Here is a 19889-nt window from a genome sequence, read left to right on the forward strand (position 1 = left end):
ATCTTCAGCTCTTCAGAGTATCACTAGGGGGTGCTAGGTACCAGGCCATAATAATGAGCTGCTTTGTAGGAGCTGTTAAGGTAAAATTCTTTTTGTCTTAAGCAAAGACAGACATTTGTGGGTGGAAACTCATTAAAGAGTTCATCATTTTTCTAATACAGGTTAGTTAGCTATAGTTCTTTGTTAAATTTGGATACATCTGAATTTCTGTTTTGTCTCTTGGAACATTGTTCCTGAGATCAAAATAATTTAGGTAGGATTTTCATCTTAAAAATAACGACATCCAAGTTAAATATATCCTGTTTTAAAAAGAATGACATTCTGGATTGAGTTGAATTTAATATCTGATATTGAAAGGTATTTTAGATATTACCAGATCAGGAATGGAAAACATGCAGATTTAATGTGATACGCATGAAATTTGGCATTTAGTCTATGCAGTATCACATATAATCACATTTGTAACTGAAGTGCTTTACTATATGAAAATTTAGACTGAGAGTTTAGCTGAGGGCTTTGAATCAGAGAAATCTCTATGCAGTCTGGTATTCAGGTTTCTATTTACTATCAAGGATTAAAAAAGAAAACCCATAGACTCAGAATCTCCAGATTCCATTTAGGTGGAGGGGATGGGGATGGTGGCTATGATGAACAACATGTGCACACTGAAGGTTTTTTTTATATCGTATAGCCTTTCTTTCACGCTCTTCTACCAAATGCAAACGCCTGCTCTGTCTACCCACAGTACTGTTGTGCTTACTTTGAGTCTGCAGCCCAAAGTTAATTCCAGGAGCTTGCCCTCTCTATTGAGGGGTGACAGTCAAAATTACTTTTTCTTGATGTTCTGCATTTCAACTCTGATAAGTCCCTGACAATGTTAACGAATTACCATGTTTTAATGTTTTTATTTCTCTTTTTTTCCAAAATACGGTTGAAGTGGTCGAATTACAGAATACTTGTAGTACCATGGTTTTATTTTAGTGATAGGAACAACGATTTCATGAAATGTGTGAAAGATTTAGATGTTTCATATGATAACTGAATGAATTAGGCACTCATTAATGAAATTAACATTGTGATAATTATTTCATGAGTTTTGTGAAATGTCTGAACAAAATGTTTTATGAAACGATTGTTATCACAATGTAATTGTATAGAGCATATTTAACAGCTGTATATGAAGGAAAACAAAAGCATTAATCACAGACAGTCACTGGCAGCTAGCAGAAGACTTCCTTTTGTGCCAAAAAATTGCAACCTGTACTTTTTGAATCAATGATCCATTTTGATCATCGAAATAGCATATTAAAATATTCATATTATATCTTTAATCTGATTTCTTACCAAATCATCCAAGTATTTTATGTTTTTATTAGTTGAGTTTTAAAAATCTAATGAGCATGATCAGCTTTTCTTTTTTTTTTCCAAGAAACCTTTTGGTAAGATGCCATGGCATTTTAAAGATTGGTTCATATAATTTAGGGAAAAATGTAATTTAGAAGTTGTCAATTGGAATCATAGTTGCTAAGAACAGAAACAAAAATTTTTCTCCAAACTCTGCTTTAAGGTATCAATGGCACGTGGAATACCAAACTTGATAAATGCTATACGAATGATTCACAGTGTTTCGAGATATTACAATACTTCTGAGAGAATGACATCATTGTTTATAAAGGTAAACATATTAAGTATAATATTAATTAGAAAATTTTCGTCATTTTTCAGAAAAAAACCTCATTTTGTTTAAATCAGTAGTGTATTTGTTTAAAAATGCTAATAAATAGTGGATGTCTACACGGGAAAGGAAGTGAAGTCTGTCAATCAGGAGAGGACTGAACTTGGATTAGAGACTTGTCTTCTGGACGGAACTTTGCTCTTATTCTTCCTTCAGCAAAATTATTTTTTTTCGTATCTTCTTGATTAATCTCCTGATCTCAATTAATCTGCTCAGTTGTTTGCTAAATCACTGAATGCACAAAGATTCTTTTATTATCAGCCTTGAAGACCTAATTAAGCAGATGGCCATCAGCCTGACTAGACTGTTCCTCCAAAAGGTGTGAAGGACAGAAGGTTCCTGTTTTCAGAAGCAAGTCATACTTGAAAAGTTAATTGAATTTCACATCATAAACTTTGCCACCTTAAACAGAAAATTAAGACCAGCTAGGTAATTATACCAATGTCTTGTGCAGAATCCAGATATACACTACAGGAAAAGATGGTTTGTGTAATGATTTTAGAACAAAGAAGTCCTTCACAACTAAAATACACACCTCCAGTAAGCATATAGGGGAAATTCATAGCAGACCCTAATTACACCAATTTATTTATTTATTTGTTTATTTGTTTTAGAAGACACCAGGTTTTAGTGTAAAGTTCTGTTCAAATTCAATTTGAAGTAGCATATTAAGAAATAACTACTTTTTTGAGGCTATATTTATCCATGGCTGGATCTGTTTTCCATACATCAGATGTTAGGTATAAATTATGCAGTAAAGTTTATATTGCCTGTTATGTAATTCTTTTTTATGTGTTTGTGTATTGACACTTGCTAGTGTCTATTATTTAATGGTCTAAGGGATTGAGCATTTCACTACAGAGGCTAATGACAAACTGGTTCATGAAGCTGTGCTAAGAAATAGCAAGAAAAAATTCTATTTTAGTCCAGTGGTTTAAGGTCCCACTTACTGTTTGCTTTCATTTAAAGATCACCACAGGTGACACAGGAGGTCCTACTGCTTCACCAGTCATTGTGTTACAGTGTGAGGCTGCCTTTGTTGTGGCTGTTTTCAGTCTTTATTCAGTTAGGGATTCTAAGGACCTGCTTACAGTACTCTCATGTCAGGAGCACTGTTTTGAATTGTTCACATTATTTAATAGGCAAAAAAGATTATCTACTACCCGTAGCTGTTGTCTGAGGTGTGTTTTCTATATCTGCTTTCACTCCCATACTCCTCTCTCTTTTTCTGTCATTATAATGTTTGGATTTTTGTGGTTGAGCAGTAGAAGCATGTTCTGTGCTTTTTATAGCCATGGGAGACCAAGGTAAAGACATACTGCTAGGACAGAAAATTCTTTAATTTTTTAAATAAGGATGCACACACTACAAAGTGTAAAGATGATAACATAAGTGAAGAATAGTTAAAGTTAAATATCTTCTCTTTGTTCTTGAGTTATGGTTCGTGATAATCTATGTTAATGCATATGTATTGCTGGACTTCTAGTACTTACAAATACTTCCTGGGAACTAGGTACATTTCTGGGAGTGTTTTAAGACTTTTTATAGGGTGTTTGTCATGTATATTACATATATTATTTAGCCGCTATTATTCTTACTGGTGAAATGTATCCAAACTCTGATAGTACTAATACATGCAGGTAGGAATTTTGTTAGATTTTGCAAAACAAGGCGAATTTCCTTATAAGCTTGAGACCTACTTGTTTTCATTTGTTTGCACTAGGTTACAAATCAAATGGTTACAACATGTAGAGCATATATTACAGATGGTGGCTTGTCTCGTGTCTGGGAGCAGAACACATCAACAGTCATTGGAAAAATTAAGGTTTGTATTTTGGTATTTTATTATTTACCTGTCAAACTGGTTGATTACCTATTGATTTGCACGAGGAAGTCCATATCAATATGTATCAAGTACGTCACATCTCTTTACTGTTTTTATTTCATGATGTTTTGAGTGTTTTTCCATTTCCTGTCTTCAACAAAGTGGCATTTGTTGGTACTAGAATGGCCTCATCTTTATCAAGGTGATCTATCACTGACCTTGGAATTGGTATCTTCACCATATGTGTGACCAAGGAATTTTGTCATCCTGCATAATCCACATTCTTCCCTCTTGAGGGTATCTGATACAGTACCATCTCCCTCTGCCATGGGGAACCTGATGTTTGAACAGACCCCCAATTTCTTACAGTAGCTCCTTCCAATCCCAGATTTCCTTGGCACACCATGAAAGTGCAGTGCTAAGTGGGTCTTCCTCTTCTTCACCTGATGGTGACACATTAAGAACAAATTAAGCATGTGCGATATGCCATGGCAAAATACGTCCATCTGAGGGATTACTGGTTGCCAATACTGACTTCATTTCCACCTTCACCTTTACCAGACCTCAGCTACTGACTTCCTGTCTTACCTCGAAAGGCATAAGATTTTGTAGTCCTTTAAAAATCAGGTCCAGAGGTACAAAAGAAAATGTACTGAACGTATGTCTCCTGACCTGACAGGATGGTACGATTCTGATAATTCGTCTGTTTCATTGAGGTCATCTTGTGGCTGTTCTACAGCTGACAAGCCCTCATTATTCTATGAGAGAAATATAAGCTCAGTTTGTTATCACGGTGATCAGTCTTTGTTCTAGTATCTGTACGTTCTTGAAGATCTGAACATTCCTTTCAATGAGGACATTTTTTCATTTCCTGTATTTCATAGCCAATTGTTATATATACCTATATATTCAGACAGTCTGATGACTGCCAGAATATTGTGATAAAACTTGCTTTCTGTTTTCCAAGAATTGACAGAAGATTTTGTATTCCAATGATTATAGACTTTACATTTCTCACCAGTCATAATTTTTACATCTGATAAGGCCTTAGTATTTTAAGTAAATAATCAACTGAGAAAGATAGATTATTCTTCAAGCTCACTTGAACTCAGACTTGTCAACATACATTTATTTGTATAGCCAATTTTCGTTAAGTCCCCTGGGAGTTCCAAACAGACAGCCCTGTTATGCCAAATTCTGTCCTTATCCAGAGGACAGTCTGACCATTCTTAATTAAGCTAATGGCTTTTCTCAATATTCAAAAATATTCTTCAGAGTAGAAGTCATCACCTGTTCTTCGCTGGCCTCTAAACCTCTCTTTACTTTTACAAGGACTAAAATTTTACTTTCTTTTTTTGGTGACTTTTTCCAGTGTTAAGTCTTTCACTGTACTGTACTGTTGTATGTTCATATGTTGCAAATATTTGCTACACATACTGAAAGAAAACCACTATATGTAAGCCATTACTGCATGTTGACTGAAAGTCGATTCAGTGATAATCAACCACTTTGAAATGGCAGTAGCTTTGAGTTCTCCAGTCTCTCACCCACAAGCATAGTATAATGAGCATGGTATTTATTCCTTCACTTTTTAGGACTGCATGTTTCTATTGAAAGAATATCAGAAATGCTTTCAGGAAACAAAGCAAGAGATTTTCAAAACTCAAGGAGAAAAGACATTTGAAATATCAGAAACGTACATTTTTGGAAAATCTGAAGCTTTTTTCAGGAGATTAGAAAAAGTGAGTATACTGTGTACTGTTATTATTGGTAGAGAAAGGCTTCTTCAAAGAACAGCTTACAAGGTGGACACTTGTCAACATGCATGCTCTTAATCTTCTTGTGAAGGAGTATGTAACTCTTTATTGAGAGAAATTAGGCACTTCCACAGAGTAAGTCATCCCAATACTTTAGGCAATTACCTCACAATGTCCTTCGGAATTTGTGAATTTATCTCTGTTATTGTGGAGAGAAACAACCTGATTGATCTAGACTTAGATCATTATTTCAGGAGGTTTAAAATTATGTGAAAATTAACACACCTCTGCTTTTTTAATGGTGTCCTAAGGCATTAAAAACTCCTGTTACTGCCAAACAGAGTTCTTCAGATGATTCTGCTGCTTGATGTGGTCATAACATTTAGCCTGTTAACCTGATGAGAGGATTTAAAATTAGCATTCATACAGTTTGAGTTGAAAAGATAATAGGTGCTCCTTGGCGCAGAGTAAGGTCAGAAGGGGGATAAGAGGATAATGGGGCAGTCATCACAGAGTAGGAATTCTGTGAGTATTTGATGTTTTCCCTTATCATTCATTGTATACACTAATCTGTATGGCTTTTTTTTTATTCTGTGAAATCTCTTTGTAGTATCAGTATGTGTATGTGATATTTTAACTCTTTTTCCCTATTACCCTATTGAATCTAACAGTCAAATATAAAAAAAAAAAAACCCTTTACCATCACGAAAAATGAAGATGTTTTTACTTTGCATTGGGTTGTTGTGAGAACTGATGTAGAAAACTGAATTAACCATGCTCTGTTGAAGATACTTGATGTAGAAGCTCTAAGCAACACATTTCTGAATGCAGTAGTTAGAGGAGTGGCTATTGCTTATTCTATTTTACTCAGGTTTTAGTTTATAGAGGAAGTAAATAATTTATGAGCATGAATATAATATTTGTATTTCAGATTACAGAGGTGATAACTGTAGGACAAACTTTTTGTTCACTGAGTCTACCATCGAAGCGATAGATATTATGGCAGTAAAATTCAAAAATATCTACCAAAGTGTTAAGAAGAAACAATATGACATCCTTGATCCACAAAAAACAGAATTTGATGTGGATTTTGTGAACTTCATGGCAAAAATTGAAGGTTTAGAGGTAAATAACATTGCTACCTATAAGTTACTTGGGGAAGAATCTCATCAGTACTTGCTCAGTATCTCCCTGAATGTCAGTGAGACTTTGGACTGTGAATAGGCTACATTGTTCTTCTTTCAAAGAGCATAGTTTGTGTTTGTCTGGAGGGAGGCTTTTTCTATTCTCCCTCCTCCTTCCAATGGAAGCTGTAAAATATCTCATACAGTACTCACTGAAGATCAGTCGCTCTGCAGCCAAAATGACAAAAATTATGAGACCTGAGAGAGTGATCTACATGAAGGTCTTTTTTTAACCTGGAGACACGTGGTTAGATTTTGGACAGAACAAGGCAGCAGCTGTTTTTAGTACATGATTTGACTCTTTTCTAAAATTGTCTGGCATTTTAAGAGATTACTTGACTGACACTAGCTGTTTATTGATTATGTTCATAGACCATCAAAGGATGCTATTTTGTGCTTTAAGTGGTAAAAATTTCAAATGCTGGTATATTAAAAAATTATCAGACATCAAAATATTATTACATGACTAGAAAAATTATACTAAATTATGTATTCTTTAGGTACAGATACAGACATTTATGCGTACCTGTTTTGGGAGAATTTTGTCTTCACAGCATGCACTCCAGTTACTTCAAAGGTATTGGCAATTATGTTTTAAAATATTTTTAAGTAAATTCAAATTACCGATCAGTACAATTTAAATAACACAGGTAATTTTAGAACAAAGTGCCTAGTCAAGAATTTTTCATTATTGGTATTCTGAACAATATAATAATCGTAAAAGATGTATTTTAGCTTGCTTATGGGAATCAATATATTCTCCTGTTTCTTAATTTCATTACGGTTTATATCATATCTACAAGAGTATACTAAAGGAAAAAACTAAAAAATACAACAGCAACAGCAACAACAAAACCCCACCAGGGCAGAACTTTTCAACTTGCTTAAACTTGCTCAGAGCAAAATATTTCCCAGATCCAGAAGTGTTTCCTAGATTTGTGCTTCTTTCATTTTATATAATGTTCATGTACCGCTGCCAAAAAAAAAAAAAAATTGTATTAGAAATATCATTTTGGGTACTCATTTTTTATACAGGTTTCAAAATCTGAGAATGCCATGCCTTCAGGAAGAAATAGTACACACAGTTGGTTGTATTCTTCAACATTATGCAGTAGAACTTGAAGCTACTAAAAAGGTATTTAATTTCTTTGCAATAAATTTTAAACATTGTGTTAAAATAAGAGCAAATATTTTAATATGAATATTTTTTATTTATTCTGCCTGTGTCACTAACTGACTGTCAGTGGTCAATATATCATACTTCTATTTTCCTGTTACAGAAAACAGACCTTAGTGTGTAGGCAAATATGATATACATGCACTTGTGGTCAAATGCGTTGTCACAATTTGAAGTTTTAAACCAAAATCTTTTCTGTTACTCCTTCATTAATTAAAGAAAAAGAAGCATGTTCTTTAGTGCCTGTGGACATCACGTGCATATACCTTTTTGGTTTTTTTTTTGTGTGAGGCCTCTGCAGTTAATTTGCATTTATACATGGCTATTTTCTAACGCTGTGACAGTATAAAATAGATATAAAATGTAGGTAAATTGCATTTATGTTCATTAGAAAGTAATTTTCCATTATTTCTGTGGTGTACCATGACTGTAGCATGTGTCACTTGTCTTTAAACATTTAGAGAGGAATTCATCTAACCTGACTTTATATGTCTGCAAAATAAACATCTGCATCAGAATTAGACATCCATACTCCCTTTCTACTCAGGAATGAAACAAGTATTCTAGAGTGAATTAATCTCATCTATTTTACGTGTTAACATGAAGATTTAAATAATTCCCTTGGCCATTTTTCTTCCATGAGCATTAAGGGAATCTGGAAAACCGAACTGATGCAAATATTTTTGAGAGATATTTACATTTTGTCTGATGAATTACACGTGTTTACATGAGGAGCCAAGTATCTGTAAACTCTGCACTTATTAGGAAATGATTCCTCCAAACAGTGACTTAAAACTGTAACCTAGCATAGCTGCTCTGAACTACTCTACAGTGTCCTTTCCCTTTCCCTGTCTACTCACTGTACATAACATTTCCTGAACCTCAGATTATTGGCTAATTTGATGAACATTTTTTTCAGCAGCACGGCCTGCTTAAGAAATCACTGACCGCAGCCCTGGCTTCTTTTTCCTAGCCAAAAGAATAGACATGTTTTCTGAGGGGATTTCACCCATATCCTCTCAAGTTCACTGTGAAGCTAGTTAAGTTTCTGTTGTTGGCACTGTGCAGGAGATAGTATAGGGGTAAGAAGATTTGACAGTAGGTGAAAAGTGGTGTCTGCTTCAGCAGTACAGCTGTTTGTGTTATCACAGCATGAGTTTGCATGCCTAAAGTTGGGTGGATTCAAATATTCCTCTTACTTCTCTTGAAGAATATGTCGCCAATATACCGGCTAGCTCTAACTACTTATTAAATATTATGAGGTTGCTTTTTATCTTTGCCTAGCAAGTTATTTCTAATAAAAGGTTGCTCCTACTACAATACTTGTTCTAAAGTGCTTGAATAATTTGTCAATGCAAATTTGGTATGTCATCATTTTAGGCCAAACTTTTCTTGACTTTAATTCAACCTTTCAGTGAGCAGAGCCTCTCTTTTTTTTTCTCAGCTTGGGCACAGGTAAAAGCATGGGCTACGTACCCAGGGGTCTGTACATGCGTATTGATGAGAAGTTAGTAGAAGAAAACATATTACAGAATCATAGATTATCCTGAGTTGGAAGGGACCCACAAAAATAATCAAGTCCAACTCCTGAAATGTTATCTGTTAGTCAGGTGTATATGTCTGAAGAACAATGCTGACATTTCTATTCAGGTAAAACCTCTCAGTTAACAATATAGCTTAGACCTTTTCTGACAGCAGTTCCCAAGCAAAGGAGGAAAAGCCCCAACAAGGGTTCTCACAACACTTCCTTACACAGCTTACTTTCACAGCAGATGGCTCCAAAGTTACACCGCTGCACCTATCAGGCTTGGCCTTGAATACTGGCTGCTCAGTTCCTAGGTTTGCAGTGGCTTTTGGTGTGCTCAGGGTTCTGGCAAGAGTAAGCATGTCTGAGAGACAGCGTAAGATATTGAAGACAGGAGACATATCAACAGAAGTATGAATGTGTGCATCTCAGAAGAGTAGCATGTAGGGGAAGCAACTCATTTTTCTCTCAATGAACTGTTGTGTGACTCCACACAAATTTAATCTGTCTGGAAGGAGGAAGAAATTGTGGTACCAAAGGAAAAATAGTTAAAACATTTGAACAGATTGTTTTACTCCATGTTTTTAATAATATTGCTCATATCATAGCTTTACAAAATTCAGAAAGATGACCCTCCTCTTGCTCGAAACATGCCACCCGTTGCAGGAAAGATACTTTGGGTCAGACAGCTGTTCAGGAGGATAAATGAACTGATAAGCTATTTCCATGTAAGTTGATACGAGGAAAAATTAGGTGTTTTGTGTAACAGTGTACTGTCTTACTTCAATGGAGTGACCATAATGTTTCTGGCTATGATGATGTCACTTCTCATATGTTAGGCAACCTGCTTATTTGTATGTGGATATCTAGTTAAAAAAAATATGCTCTGCATTAATGACCGTTGTAAGACCCAAGATGTAGTGTTTCTTTGACTTACCACTGAACTAGTACCCCAAGCTGGAAATATGCACTGAATAGTTAGTATATTTGTCTTCATATTGACCAAAGAAGTATTTCACCATTCCAACCAGTGGTGTTTTTCTTGTTTTTGTAATGGAGCAGACTGGGACTTGTATATAAGACTCATGTCCTGTATTTTAATGGAGTACCCAACTCTTCTGTTCCTCCAGCCTCATAAGGTTCTCGATGGAGAATCATGTCTCTTTACCAAATGGTTGCTAGGAGTAGCTAAAGGCATAAATGTGGAGTGCCTGACATCCTGAAATAGTCTGGTCTGTATGTTCTGGTACCACTGAAAAAGCAAGTTTATTAGAAGGACCCATACAGTAGCTGCAGTACTGTAACTGAGAATCTGGTCACCAGTTTCACTGCAGATGATCTTTGAACTACTCTGGGAACAGGGAATTCCATTACTAAACTTACCAATTCTACATTTTCTGTACCACTAAACATACAGCTGAAGGTTGGTACCAGCCACATAAGCTTTGACAATTATCACCCGTAGGAATTTCACGGTATTGGATTTCCTTTCTTCATTGGAATAGTCAGGATCTCACTATATGAGGAACTGCTATAGCAATAATATTTCTTGAAATGTTGGAGTGATTCTCATACAGAGTATCTAGGGTGTCCTGCCAAGTTAGCTTCTATGTGAAGGAAGTTTTCACCTGTTTCTGTCGGATAGAAATAATGATCACCTAAATCTGCTCCAAAGAAAAGAAACATAAATATCATTACTGATTAAAAAAGGAGATTTTTTTAAAAATCAATTTTTAGTTACTGTTCCATTTCGAATAGAACTGAGCATCCATTTCACTGAGAATTACAGGTGTTTATCACCACAGAATAAAGTAATTGCTCTTACATATGTTAAATGTTTAGTATTTATTACTAACAAGTTCTTACTGACTTTATCACCCTATAAATTTGAATCATAAATACTTTATACAGTTTTTAAGAACTCTGTAAGTATAATCTGTAATATTAACTTATGTAATGTATGGTCAATAGTTACATTGAGAAAAACACAAATAGTGTGGTTTTCTTTTGATATGATTTTAATTTGAATGTATTGTGTTTTAATAGAAAAAGTCAAATATCTTGGCAAGTCCAGAAGATAAAGATGTTGTTCGATTATACAACAGAATTGCCTATGTATTGGTGAAATTTGAGGTAGTCTATCATGATGGATGAAGGAAATTTCACAATTACAATACCGTAAGTAATCAATTATGTAATTGTGTTTTCTTTTTTAAACTGTTATTGAGTGCTAAGTTGACACAAAACAAATCAGATAATTTTTTAAGCCTCATTTACCCTTGAAATGTTCAAATTAATCATGGTCAAATAAGCAGGCCCAATAATACAAATCTTTGACCCTTACTGACCTTGAAACTTGGTTTTGATTGCAGATTTGGCACACTGTTTGACAAATGACTGGAAACAGTAGTGAAACAAACTTAAGGCATACAGTTTTTCATTTTTGTATTCAGATTCTTTACATATACCATTTAATAATTCTTGCTATTTTCTTTCCACTGTAACAATTTATACAGTTGTATTATCCTACTCCCTCTCAGGCCAAGTATTACTTTATGCCTAGAAAAATTGTTTGATAATCAAGCTTCATCATTTTAAGATTAATGACAATTGAAGTTAAAAACCCCCTTTTTTTTAGTTGATTTTTCATGTAAGTTGTAGACACTCTGCGGGCTTCAAAACTAGGAATAGATCTAGTAGAATAAAATCTTGTCATCACACAGTCAACAGAAATTTTTGTGTTGCTGTTTGGGCTTTTGTTTTGTTTTGGATTTTTGCAATATCCCTATGTAAGCATTCATCCTCTGGATTAACAAATTGCTGTAAGGTACTGAGTATCTCATAGAAGTATTGTGTTTCCAGCTCCTTAGAAAATGAATTTCATAATTTTCTAACTTCAGCTGAGAAAAAATAGGCCACAAATAAACCTGGGTCTGATGCTTGTTCACCTTACAAACAGAAAGATTATATATGGCAGAAAGCTAATATGGTGAAAGTCAGTTGTATACTTTCTTCAACTGAAAATGTGAAGTTTTCACAAGTAAGCATACATACTTAATCACTTGTCCTGGTTTCAATTGGGATAGAGTTAATTTTTTCCCAGTGTCTGCTGTGTTTTGGATTTAGTATGAGAAGAAAGTTGATAACACACTGATGTTTTTAGTTGTTGCTGAGAAATCAAGGACTTTTTTTGTTTTTATTATTATTACTGCTTTATGTGTTGACTTATTAAACTGTCTCTATCTCAATCCACGAGTTTTATTTTTTTGTCCATCCTTCTCCCATCCCGTTGAGGGATGGAGGAACAAGTGAGCAGCTGCATGGCCCTAGTTGGCAGCTGCTAGGTTAAACCATGATATCAACATGAATTAATATTAGAAATCTGTGTTCCTTAATAATTTATGTAACAGAAACTATATGTTTTTCTTAGAAACCAATATATTAATGTCTTTACAGCCTTGCAAGCCACAATATTTGCATGTCATCCTAAAACTGGGAAGTTCCTGGTTAACTTTGATCCCCAGATTCCAGAGATTGTCTGAGAGACCAAATGTATGATCAAGTTGGGTCTGGAAGTACCAGAGCAAGCAAAAAAGATAGTAAAAATAGAAAATAACCTGAAGTCAAACAAGTTGCGTTTAGAGGTAAACTTAAGAATTATCATGAATGCTGTTTAAAATAAAGAACATCTGATTAAGCATAAAAAAATTTCTATGGTAAAAGAAAGATTAAAGCTGGGTATGAGGTGGTTTAAGGTAAATTCATGGAATGTACAGGTGGACATAGAGGATCTCATTTGAAAAACCTGTACGAACTTCTCTGTAGGGTAGTATATACTTAAATATAAGCATATGTATTTCTCATACTCTGTGGTATGGTAAATATATTCTGGTGATGAAATAATTAGAGCTATCCAAAATATGTTCACTCTCTGAAAAGCAGTAAAATGCAGTTTTACAGATTTTTTGAGAAGCATAGATTGGAATTCTTCTGGATTGGAAGATACAATGAGCCACAAAAACATCAGCAATTTTGCAGATACCTGATACTTGTTGTAGTATTTAGAAAAGCTTGTATCTTGGGGATGAGGTGTACCATACAAGATTTGTGTGTGTAAGGCATAAGACAAGAGGATCTTTTAAAACTGAATTTATATATGAATTTAATTATCTAAAGCATATGATACTCGGTTTCAAGAGGGTATTGCAAGTTACAGTCACTAAAGCTTCAGCTGTCTTTAGCTCTAGAGAATGATGATACTTTGGCTTTGTGCATAAAGACTAGGAATGTGTTGCATGAATCATAGAATCATAGAAAATTTTGGGTTGGAAGGGACCCCTAGAGGTCATCTAGTCCAATCCCCCTGCAGCGAGCAGGGACACCGGTAACTAGATCAGGTTGCTCAGAGCCCTGTCCAACCTGGTCTGGAATGTTTCCAGGGATGGGGCCTCCACTACCTCTCTGGGCAACCCGTTCCAGTGTTTCACGACCCTCATTGTAAAGAATTTCTTCCTTATATCCAGCCTAAACCTACTCTGCTGGCCACGCTTCTCTTGATGCAGCCCAGGACACGGTTGGCCCTCTGGGCTGCCAGAGCACATTGCCAGCTCATGTCCAGCCTTTCGTCTATCAGTACCCCCAAGTCCCTCTCAGCAGAGCTGCTCTCGATCCTTTCATCCCCCAGCCTCTACTGATAGCGCGGATTACCCTGACCCAGGTGTAGGACCTTGCACTTGGACTTGTTGAACCTCATGAGGTTCACACAGGCCCACCTCTCCAGCTTGTCCAAGTCCCTCTGGATGGCATCCTGTCCTTTTGGTGTCTCAACCGTACCACTCAGCTTGGTGTCATCTGCAAACTTGCTGAGGGTACACTCGATGTCACTGTCCATGTCATTGATAAATATATTGAACAGCACCGGTCCCAGTACGGACCCCTGAGGGACTCCACTCGTCACTGGTCTCCATCTGGACATTGAGCCGTTGACCACTATCCTTTGGCTGCGACCATCCAACCCATTCGTTATCCACCGAATGGTCCACCCGTCAAATCCATGGCTCTCCAATGTAGAGAGAAGGATGTTGTGGGGGACCTTGTCAAAGGCTTTACAAAAATCCAGATAGATGACGTCCATTGGTTTTCCCATGTCCACCCTTGTTGTTACACCATCATAGAAAGCCACTATGTTGGTGAGGCAGGACTTGCCCTTGGTGAAGCCATGCTGGCTGTCTCGAATCACCTCCCTGGCCTCCATGTGCCTTAGCATATCTTCTAGGAGGATCTGTTCCATGATCTTCCCAGGCACAGAGGTGAGGCTGACAGGTCGGTAGTTGCCAGGGTCTTCCTTTCTACCCTTTTTGAAAAGGGGCACAATGTTTCCCTTTTTCCAGTCACTGGGGACTTCCCCTGACTGCCATGACTTTTCAAATATCGTGGAGAGTGCCTTGGCAACTACGTCAGCCAGTTCCCTCAGGACTCTGGGATGCATCTTATCAGGTCCCATGGACTTCTGTACGTTTAGGTTCTTCAGGATGTCCCGAACCTGGTCTTCACTTACAGCTGGAGGGATTTTACCCTCCTGGTCTCCTTCATGCCATCCATCGACTTGGGAGGGGTGAGGAGAGAGGTTGCCAGTGAAGACTGAGGCAAAAAAGTTGAGTACCTCAGCTTTCTCCTCATCTGCTGTTAGCAGTTTGCCGGTCTCGCTCATGAGCGGGATAAACAAATAAGATAAACAAATGTTTTGGACATAAATCTGAAAATCAAGAGGTACAAAAATAGCCAGTTGTGGACTGGGAGGAAAGGGGCTCTGAATCTCAGTCCACCGTATCCCAGACACATCCTCTAGAGAGTAAGCATATGTATCTGAGAAGTACTGCGACCTCTATCTTGACTTGATGAATTATTCCACAGACCCTCCCCTTTACCCCACTTTTTGATTTTCCTGTTACAATTTTTTTCAACCTGGGTAGTCATCTGAAGATTTTTAAGTCACCTGAAATGCTTTTCTGTTAATTAGCTACTAACTGGGAAGAAAAACCTATTCTTAATTGGGCCAGACAGTTTAGTTTTCTTTTCTTTTTTTGAGTTAGCAGGTTAAACTATCTTATGACAATGCTAGGATTTACTCAAATTTAATAAGTCTAACCTCAGGCTTTACTCTTGTCTTGTCTTGACTCTAATTTTTGTCAAATGTGGATTCAGTTTTGTCCGAATGTTTGTTTTGGCCCACAGATCCCATCCAAGGAATCCTTGTGTTTTATATGTGTTTCACTGCTTTGGAACAGGCTGTGAGCAATAAGGTAGATGTCAAAGAGAAACTCTTGTGGCTCAGGTTAATTAGTAATTGTCAGCACGTCCTCATTATCCAAACAGATTAGTCTCCTAACATCAACTACACAAGAGAGTAACCAACTCTTTTTCACATGCAGATATTCTCAGAAAAGAAGAGCAGTACTTCATTGGAAAGGGAATTCCTCAGCTGCAAATGTTGTGTTTTCCATCAAGTTTTTAATATTACACCATAAAGGACAGTTGGAAAGCTGTCTAAAAAGTAAAGAGTAATTCACGTAGTTACTTGGAAGTGGCGGAGAGTTCCATGACAAATCACTGAGTGTTTCTGTAGCATATAATGTGCTAGCTCATTTTGGTATGTTGTAAAACATAGTTCTCTGGATGACTTTTTCTCCATGTACTTAGGAAAACTTCCATTTCTGTTTTGAATGAGAGACGAAATCAGACCACACATCTGTTTCTCAAAGGCATAGATCTCTACAGTCTTCCTCTTCTTATGAGCAGATCTTTCCTGCCTCCTCCTCCTTACTGTCTGAATATATATACCATTTTGATTGCTTATTTTTCACTTGTACTTCAAAGCCATATTGACATATTATACTGTTTCATACCACTTTATGGGTTGATATGTCAAGACTGAGTCTCCTCTTCCGCTTTTGGTTTTTTTCCTTTAGAATGCAGATTCAATCCCCCTTCCCTGTTCCATACAAGGACCAAATAATGCAATTGCAAAATGAGGGGAAACTAGGTGGCTTTAACTTGCCTAATCTTTCAGTATGTATATACCAGAGTAGTTCCTAGCTAATGTTATGGGAGCTTTAAGTTGATTTTAGCTTTCTGCAGCTATTTTGAAAGTCAGGAATGAGTAATGCAGTAGTTAATTAGCCTTGTCCATTTTCTAGGTTCAAGATATAAAAAATACTATTAAAAGAGAATGAAAATCTGCCAAAAGTGGTTTGATTCCCTTCCTCACTTTGTTTACCAGGAATGTTTTTGTTCCTTTGTGTTTCTAATGCATGGAACTCAAGAAGAGGAATACCTGAGCTCTATCCTAAAAACACAAGGCTTCAGGCTTAAGAGCTTTCTGATGCCTCAGTTAAAAAATTTATCAGCAGTTGAGTCATACCCCACTAAGCTACTCTGTTCTTCCTCTGTGTAAGTACACAACTGTATCAAGACACCCAGAAGCACTAAATAATTACCTAGTTTTTAGCCTTATGCATATTAAAAAATCAGCACAAAATAAGAATGACAAATATTCTAACAGGTAGTACATTGTAATGACCCTGTTTCTACACTACGACTCTAAACTTATAAATAAACCAGAAGTAAAACTTCTTTTCAGGAAGACGAAAGCTGCAATTTCTTGCAAATCTGAGATCCAATGCTTTAGAGAAAAGAGGGGAAACACCACTTAATGTCATGAATCTTCAGTAAAATTATGGAAGCCATGTAAGTTAAAAATGCAGTATGCTATATAATGTTTTTCTTCCTATCTAAACTACTAGCCTTTGGGTAACATGAAAGATAACTCCGCTCTTACTCAGTGGGTAGGTGACTCAGTCACCAGAGGCAACTGCCCAGTTAGGAGGAAAGTGCTCCTAACAGCAGCTGAAGAGTGAACAGCTGCAGATAACATTATTGTATGCATTAGATGGTGTGGCCGGCATGCTTTTCCCTTCATGCTCTAACATAAGAGTTTAAACTGCCTTCAGAGGAATAATAGATAACGTAGGTAAGTGTTGCAAAAATTTGTATCACGGAGTGTATCATTTGGAAATGTCTAAACAGAACTGTGTTAAAGAATTAAAATTATATTCCTTACCATAAGTATTTGCATACATTAGCCTGCCATTTTTTAAAAATTCTTTTCTTGAAAATATGTTCTTGCCTTTTCAAGGTGCAGTAGAATCAAGGGATGCTGATGGGCAGGGATAGATATTAAGTTGCTTTTTGGATGTAACCCTATAATTTTATGAGGAGGTTTTGGGTTTTTTTAATTAAGAGAATTCTTGGAGAGAATGATTAGCCTTGTGAATTGAGTCAGTCTCTTTAGTCATGTAGAAGGGTTATATACTACACTAGAGGTACTCTTTTACTGGAGATGCAGAATGTCTATCCTACAAGCCATTTTGTTTTGCCAGACACTTGCAAGTGTATGTATGTGGTTGTTCTAAGTAACTCTTCCCTTTTTGATTGTAAATAAGAACATCAGAAGGTTGCTGAGTTTGCATAAATTTGTGTAACTACATAGTTGGCATGTGACGAAGTGTGAGAAACAAAAAACTTGTCCTTGCTCTTAGGAGTTAAATAATAAAAGACAAAGAGAGAAAGTGATGGTAGTCTTCACTTCAGTGATACTACTGTAAACATGTTTATATAGTAGAGGGAATCATAAACTCTATTTTAGAGGAAACAACTGGCAAAAGAGAAGGATGAGTATCGTACGAACAACAGAAGATGAAAATGTTTTTTGAAGAAGGAAGAGAAGTCTTCGGTGTATAGGAAGAAGAGAGGAAAACAGAAATCTAAAGATGGAATGAGCAGATCTAACCTATGGCTATGTTGGTGTCATAAATTGACAACAACCCATGTAGAGCCTTAACCTGTTTCCAGATTGGCTGCGTTGGTTACTGTTACTATCCCAGCATTGCGGAGTTAAATATATTCCCCAAAAACATATATACTAAGGTGACAGTAATGGCTGTATTTACAAATAGCTGTGTGTCTATCTGAGCTGAATTTGTTGTTTTATCTGTGATATGGACATATCAAAAAGAAGCATTAGGATGAAGAGAGTGGGTGAAGTCCAGGCAGTGACTTGATAAAAGTCAAGATGAAAGAGCAGATAAGATAGGTGGCTATTTAAAATTAAATATGAGTGGAATCAGTTCAAAGTCTTTCAGCAATTAAGAAAAATTAAAATTCTGTCATTTCAAGGATGATGGGGATGGCAAAATTTAAAATTGTGATGACTGTATGCTGGGAAATCAGTGCAAAGTTTTGGAGTGCAAGGCAAAAATTTCAGGGGATCTCTGAGTGAGTCTGGAAAGGCTGATTTTCCTAGCCTGGTGGTAGTACAAAATTTCCGTTTTCCTCAAAGACTCATCTCCTTCAAAGGTACAGATTCTGCAATGAAGGAAGGACCTTGGTGTGGATCATATAGTGACAGGGAAATGAGCTGATTGCAGCTACATGCTGAACATCTTGGTAGTGACAAATCCAGACAAAACAGACTATGGAGAACCAAGAATTCAGTAAGGGAAATCATAGGGAAGAGAGGATTTTTTAAATTAGCGTCAAGGCTATAAAAAAATTTGGAGAGGATCAGTGTGATTCAAAAAGGGACAAATGAAAAATGGCATTAGATGGATACGTGAGGTTGAAAGACAAGTAATTGTGCTGTTGAGGGTGATCAAGATATTTGCTAAAGGACAAATTGTAAGATAAATTGTGGACTTGATTTTAATTTTAGGAACTAGTGGGAACCACTAAAAGACACTATCCAGGAGAACAGAAAGGGGAAGATCTTTGCTGAGCATGTACACTTGACAGTTGTGGATAGAGGCTATAGTACGCACTACACTCCCCTTCCCCTATATTGCATAATTTTTTTTTAATGTCTTCATGGAAAAATTGTAAACTTCCTTGCAAAACATAGACACAACTCGTGCTTTCATCAGTGACATTAGTGATTTGATAATAATGGCATTTGTTTTAAATCATGATTCTTTTTTTTTTAAATCTATATAATTGTATTTTTATGCTTAGATGGAAGCTGTGTTGAGGCAAGGACTTACCAAGTTGACTTGGTCATCTGTGACACTGGAAAGTTTCTTTGAAGAAGCTGATCAATTTCTGTGTATGTTTAAATGGTTTTTGAAAAAGGTATACACTTGGTCACTATACAAATGAAATGACAGTTTAGAGAAATTATTTCCAGTACACTGCTCTTCATATTGGAAATTAATCTGTACTTATTTTTGTACCATTTGAAATACATAGAAATTTTCTTTGCTTATTACTTACTAAAGTATTTTCTTTTTTTTTTTTTTATATACTCAATGATTCTCTCCCACTATTGGAGAGAAAAACAAACATCAAATGTTTCATCTTTGCCTTCATTCTTGCAATAGAATATATTTCCACTTGTTGTCCTCAGATTCTGTGACTACCACTCTGATTTTCAGAGTCAACCTCTGCTTCTCTTTGAGTGCTTGTCTGTGAGTGCAGTTGCACACGAGATACCTCCATGTAAACATTGTCCAGTGGAAAACTTTTTAGCAATAACAGTATTCATAGCAGGCATGCTGTGAAACTGTCTCCTCTTTCTGCAGTCTATAAAATAATGAAGTGGAGCATTTTTTTCTCTCACAGTTCTCTGCATGCTGA

General features: G+C 36.2%; 1 protein-coding gene across 1 annotated transcript in view; it reads left to right on the plus strand.

The window, feature by feature from the left end:
- Positions 1-53: 53 nt before the first annotated feature.
- DNAH8 (dynein axonemal heavy chain 8) overlaps positions 54-19889 on the plus strand; it is a 130823-nt gene continuing 110987 nt past the window's right edge. The window contains 14 exon segments of the mRNA XM_075444284.1: positions 54-80; positions 1568-1675; positions 3459-3560; positions 5156-5302; positions 6249-6288; positions 6291-6442; positions 7002-7078; positions 7537-7636; positions 9812-9931; positions 11250-11346; positions 11349-11381; positions 12660-12839; positions 15438-15505; positions 19269-19385. Coding sequence (XP_075300399.1) covers positions 54-80; positions 1568-1675; positions 3459-3560; positions 5156-5302; positions 6249-6288; positions 6291-6442; positions 7002-7078; positions 7537-7636; positions 9812-9931; positions 11250-11346; positions 11349-11381; positions 12660-12839; positions 15438-15505; positions 19269-19385 — 1368 coding nt within the window.

This window comes from Opisthocomus hoazin, chromosome 2, assembly GCF_030867145.1.
Source record: "Opisthocomus hoazin isolate bOpiHoa1 chromosome 2, bOpiHoa1.hap1, whole genome shotgun sequence".
Lineage (NCBI taxonomy): Eukaryota > Metazoa > Chordata > Aves > Opisthocomiformes > Opisthocomidae > Opisthocomus > Opisthocomus hoazin.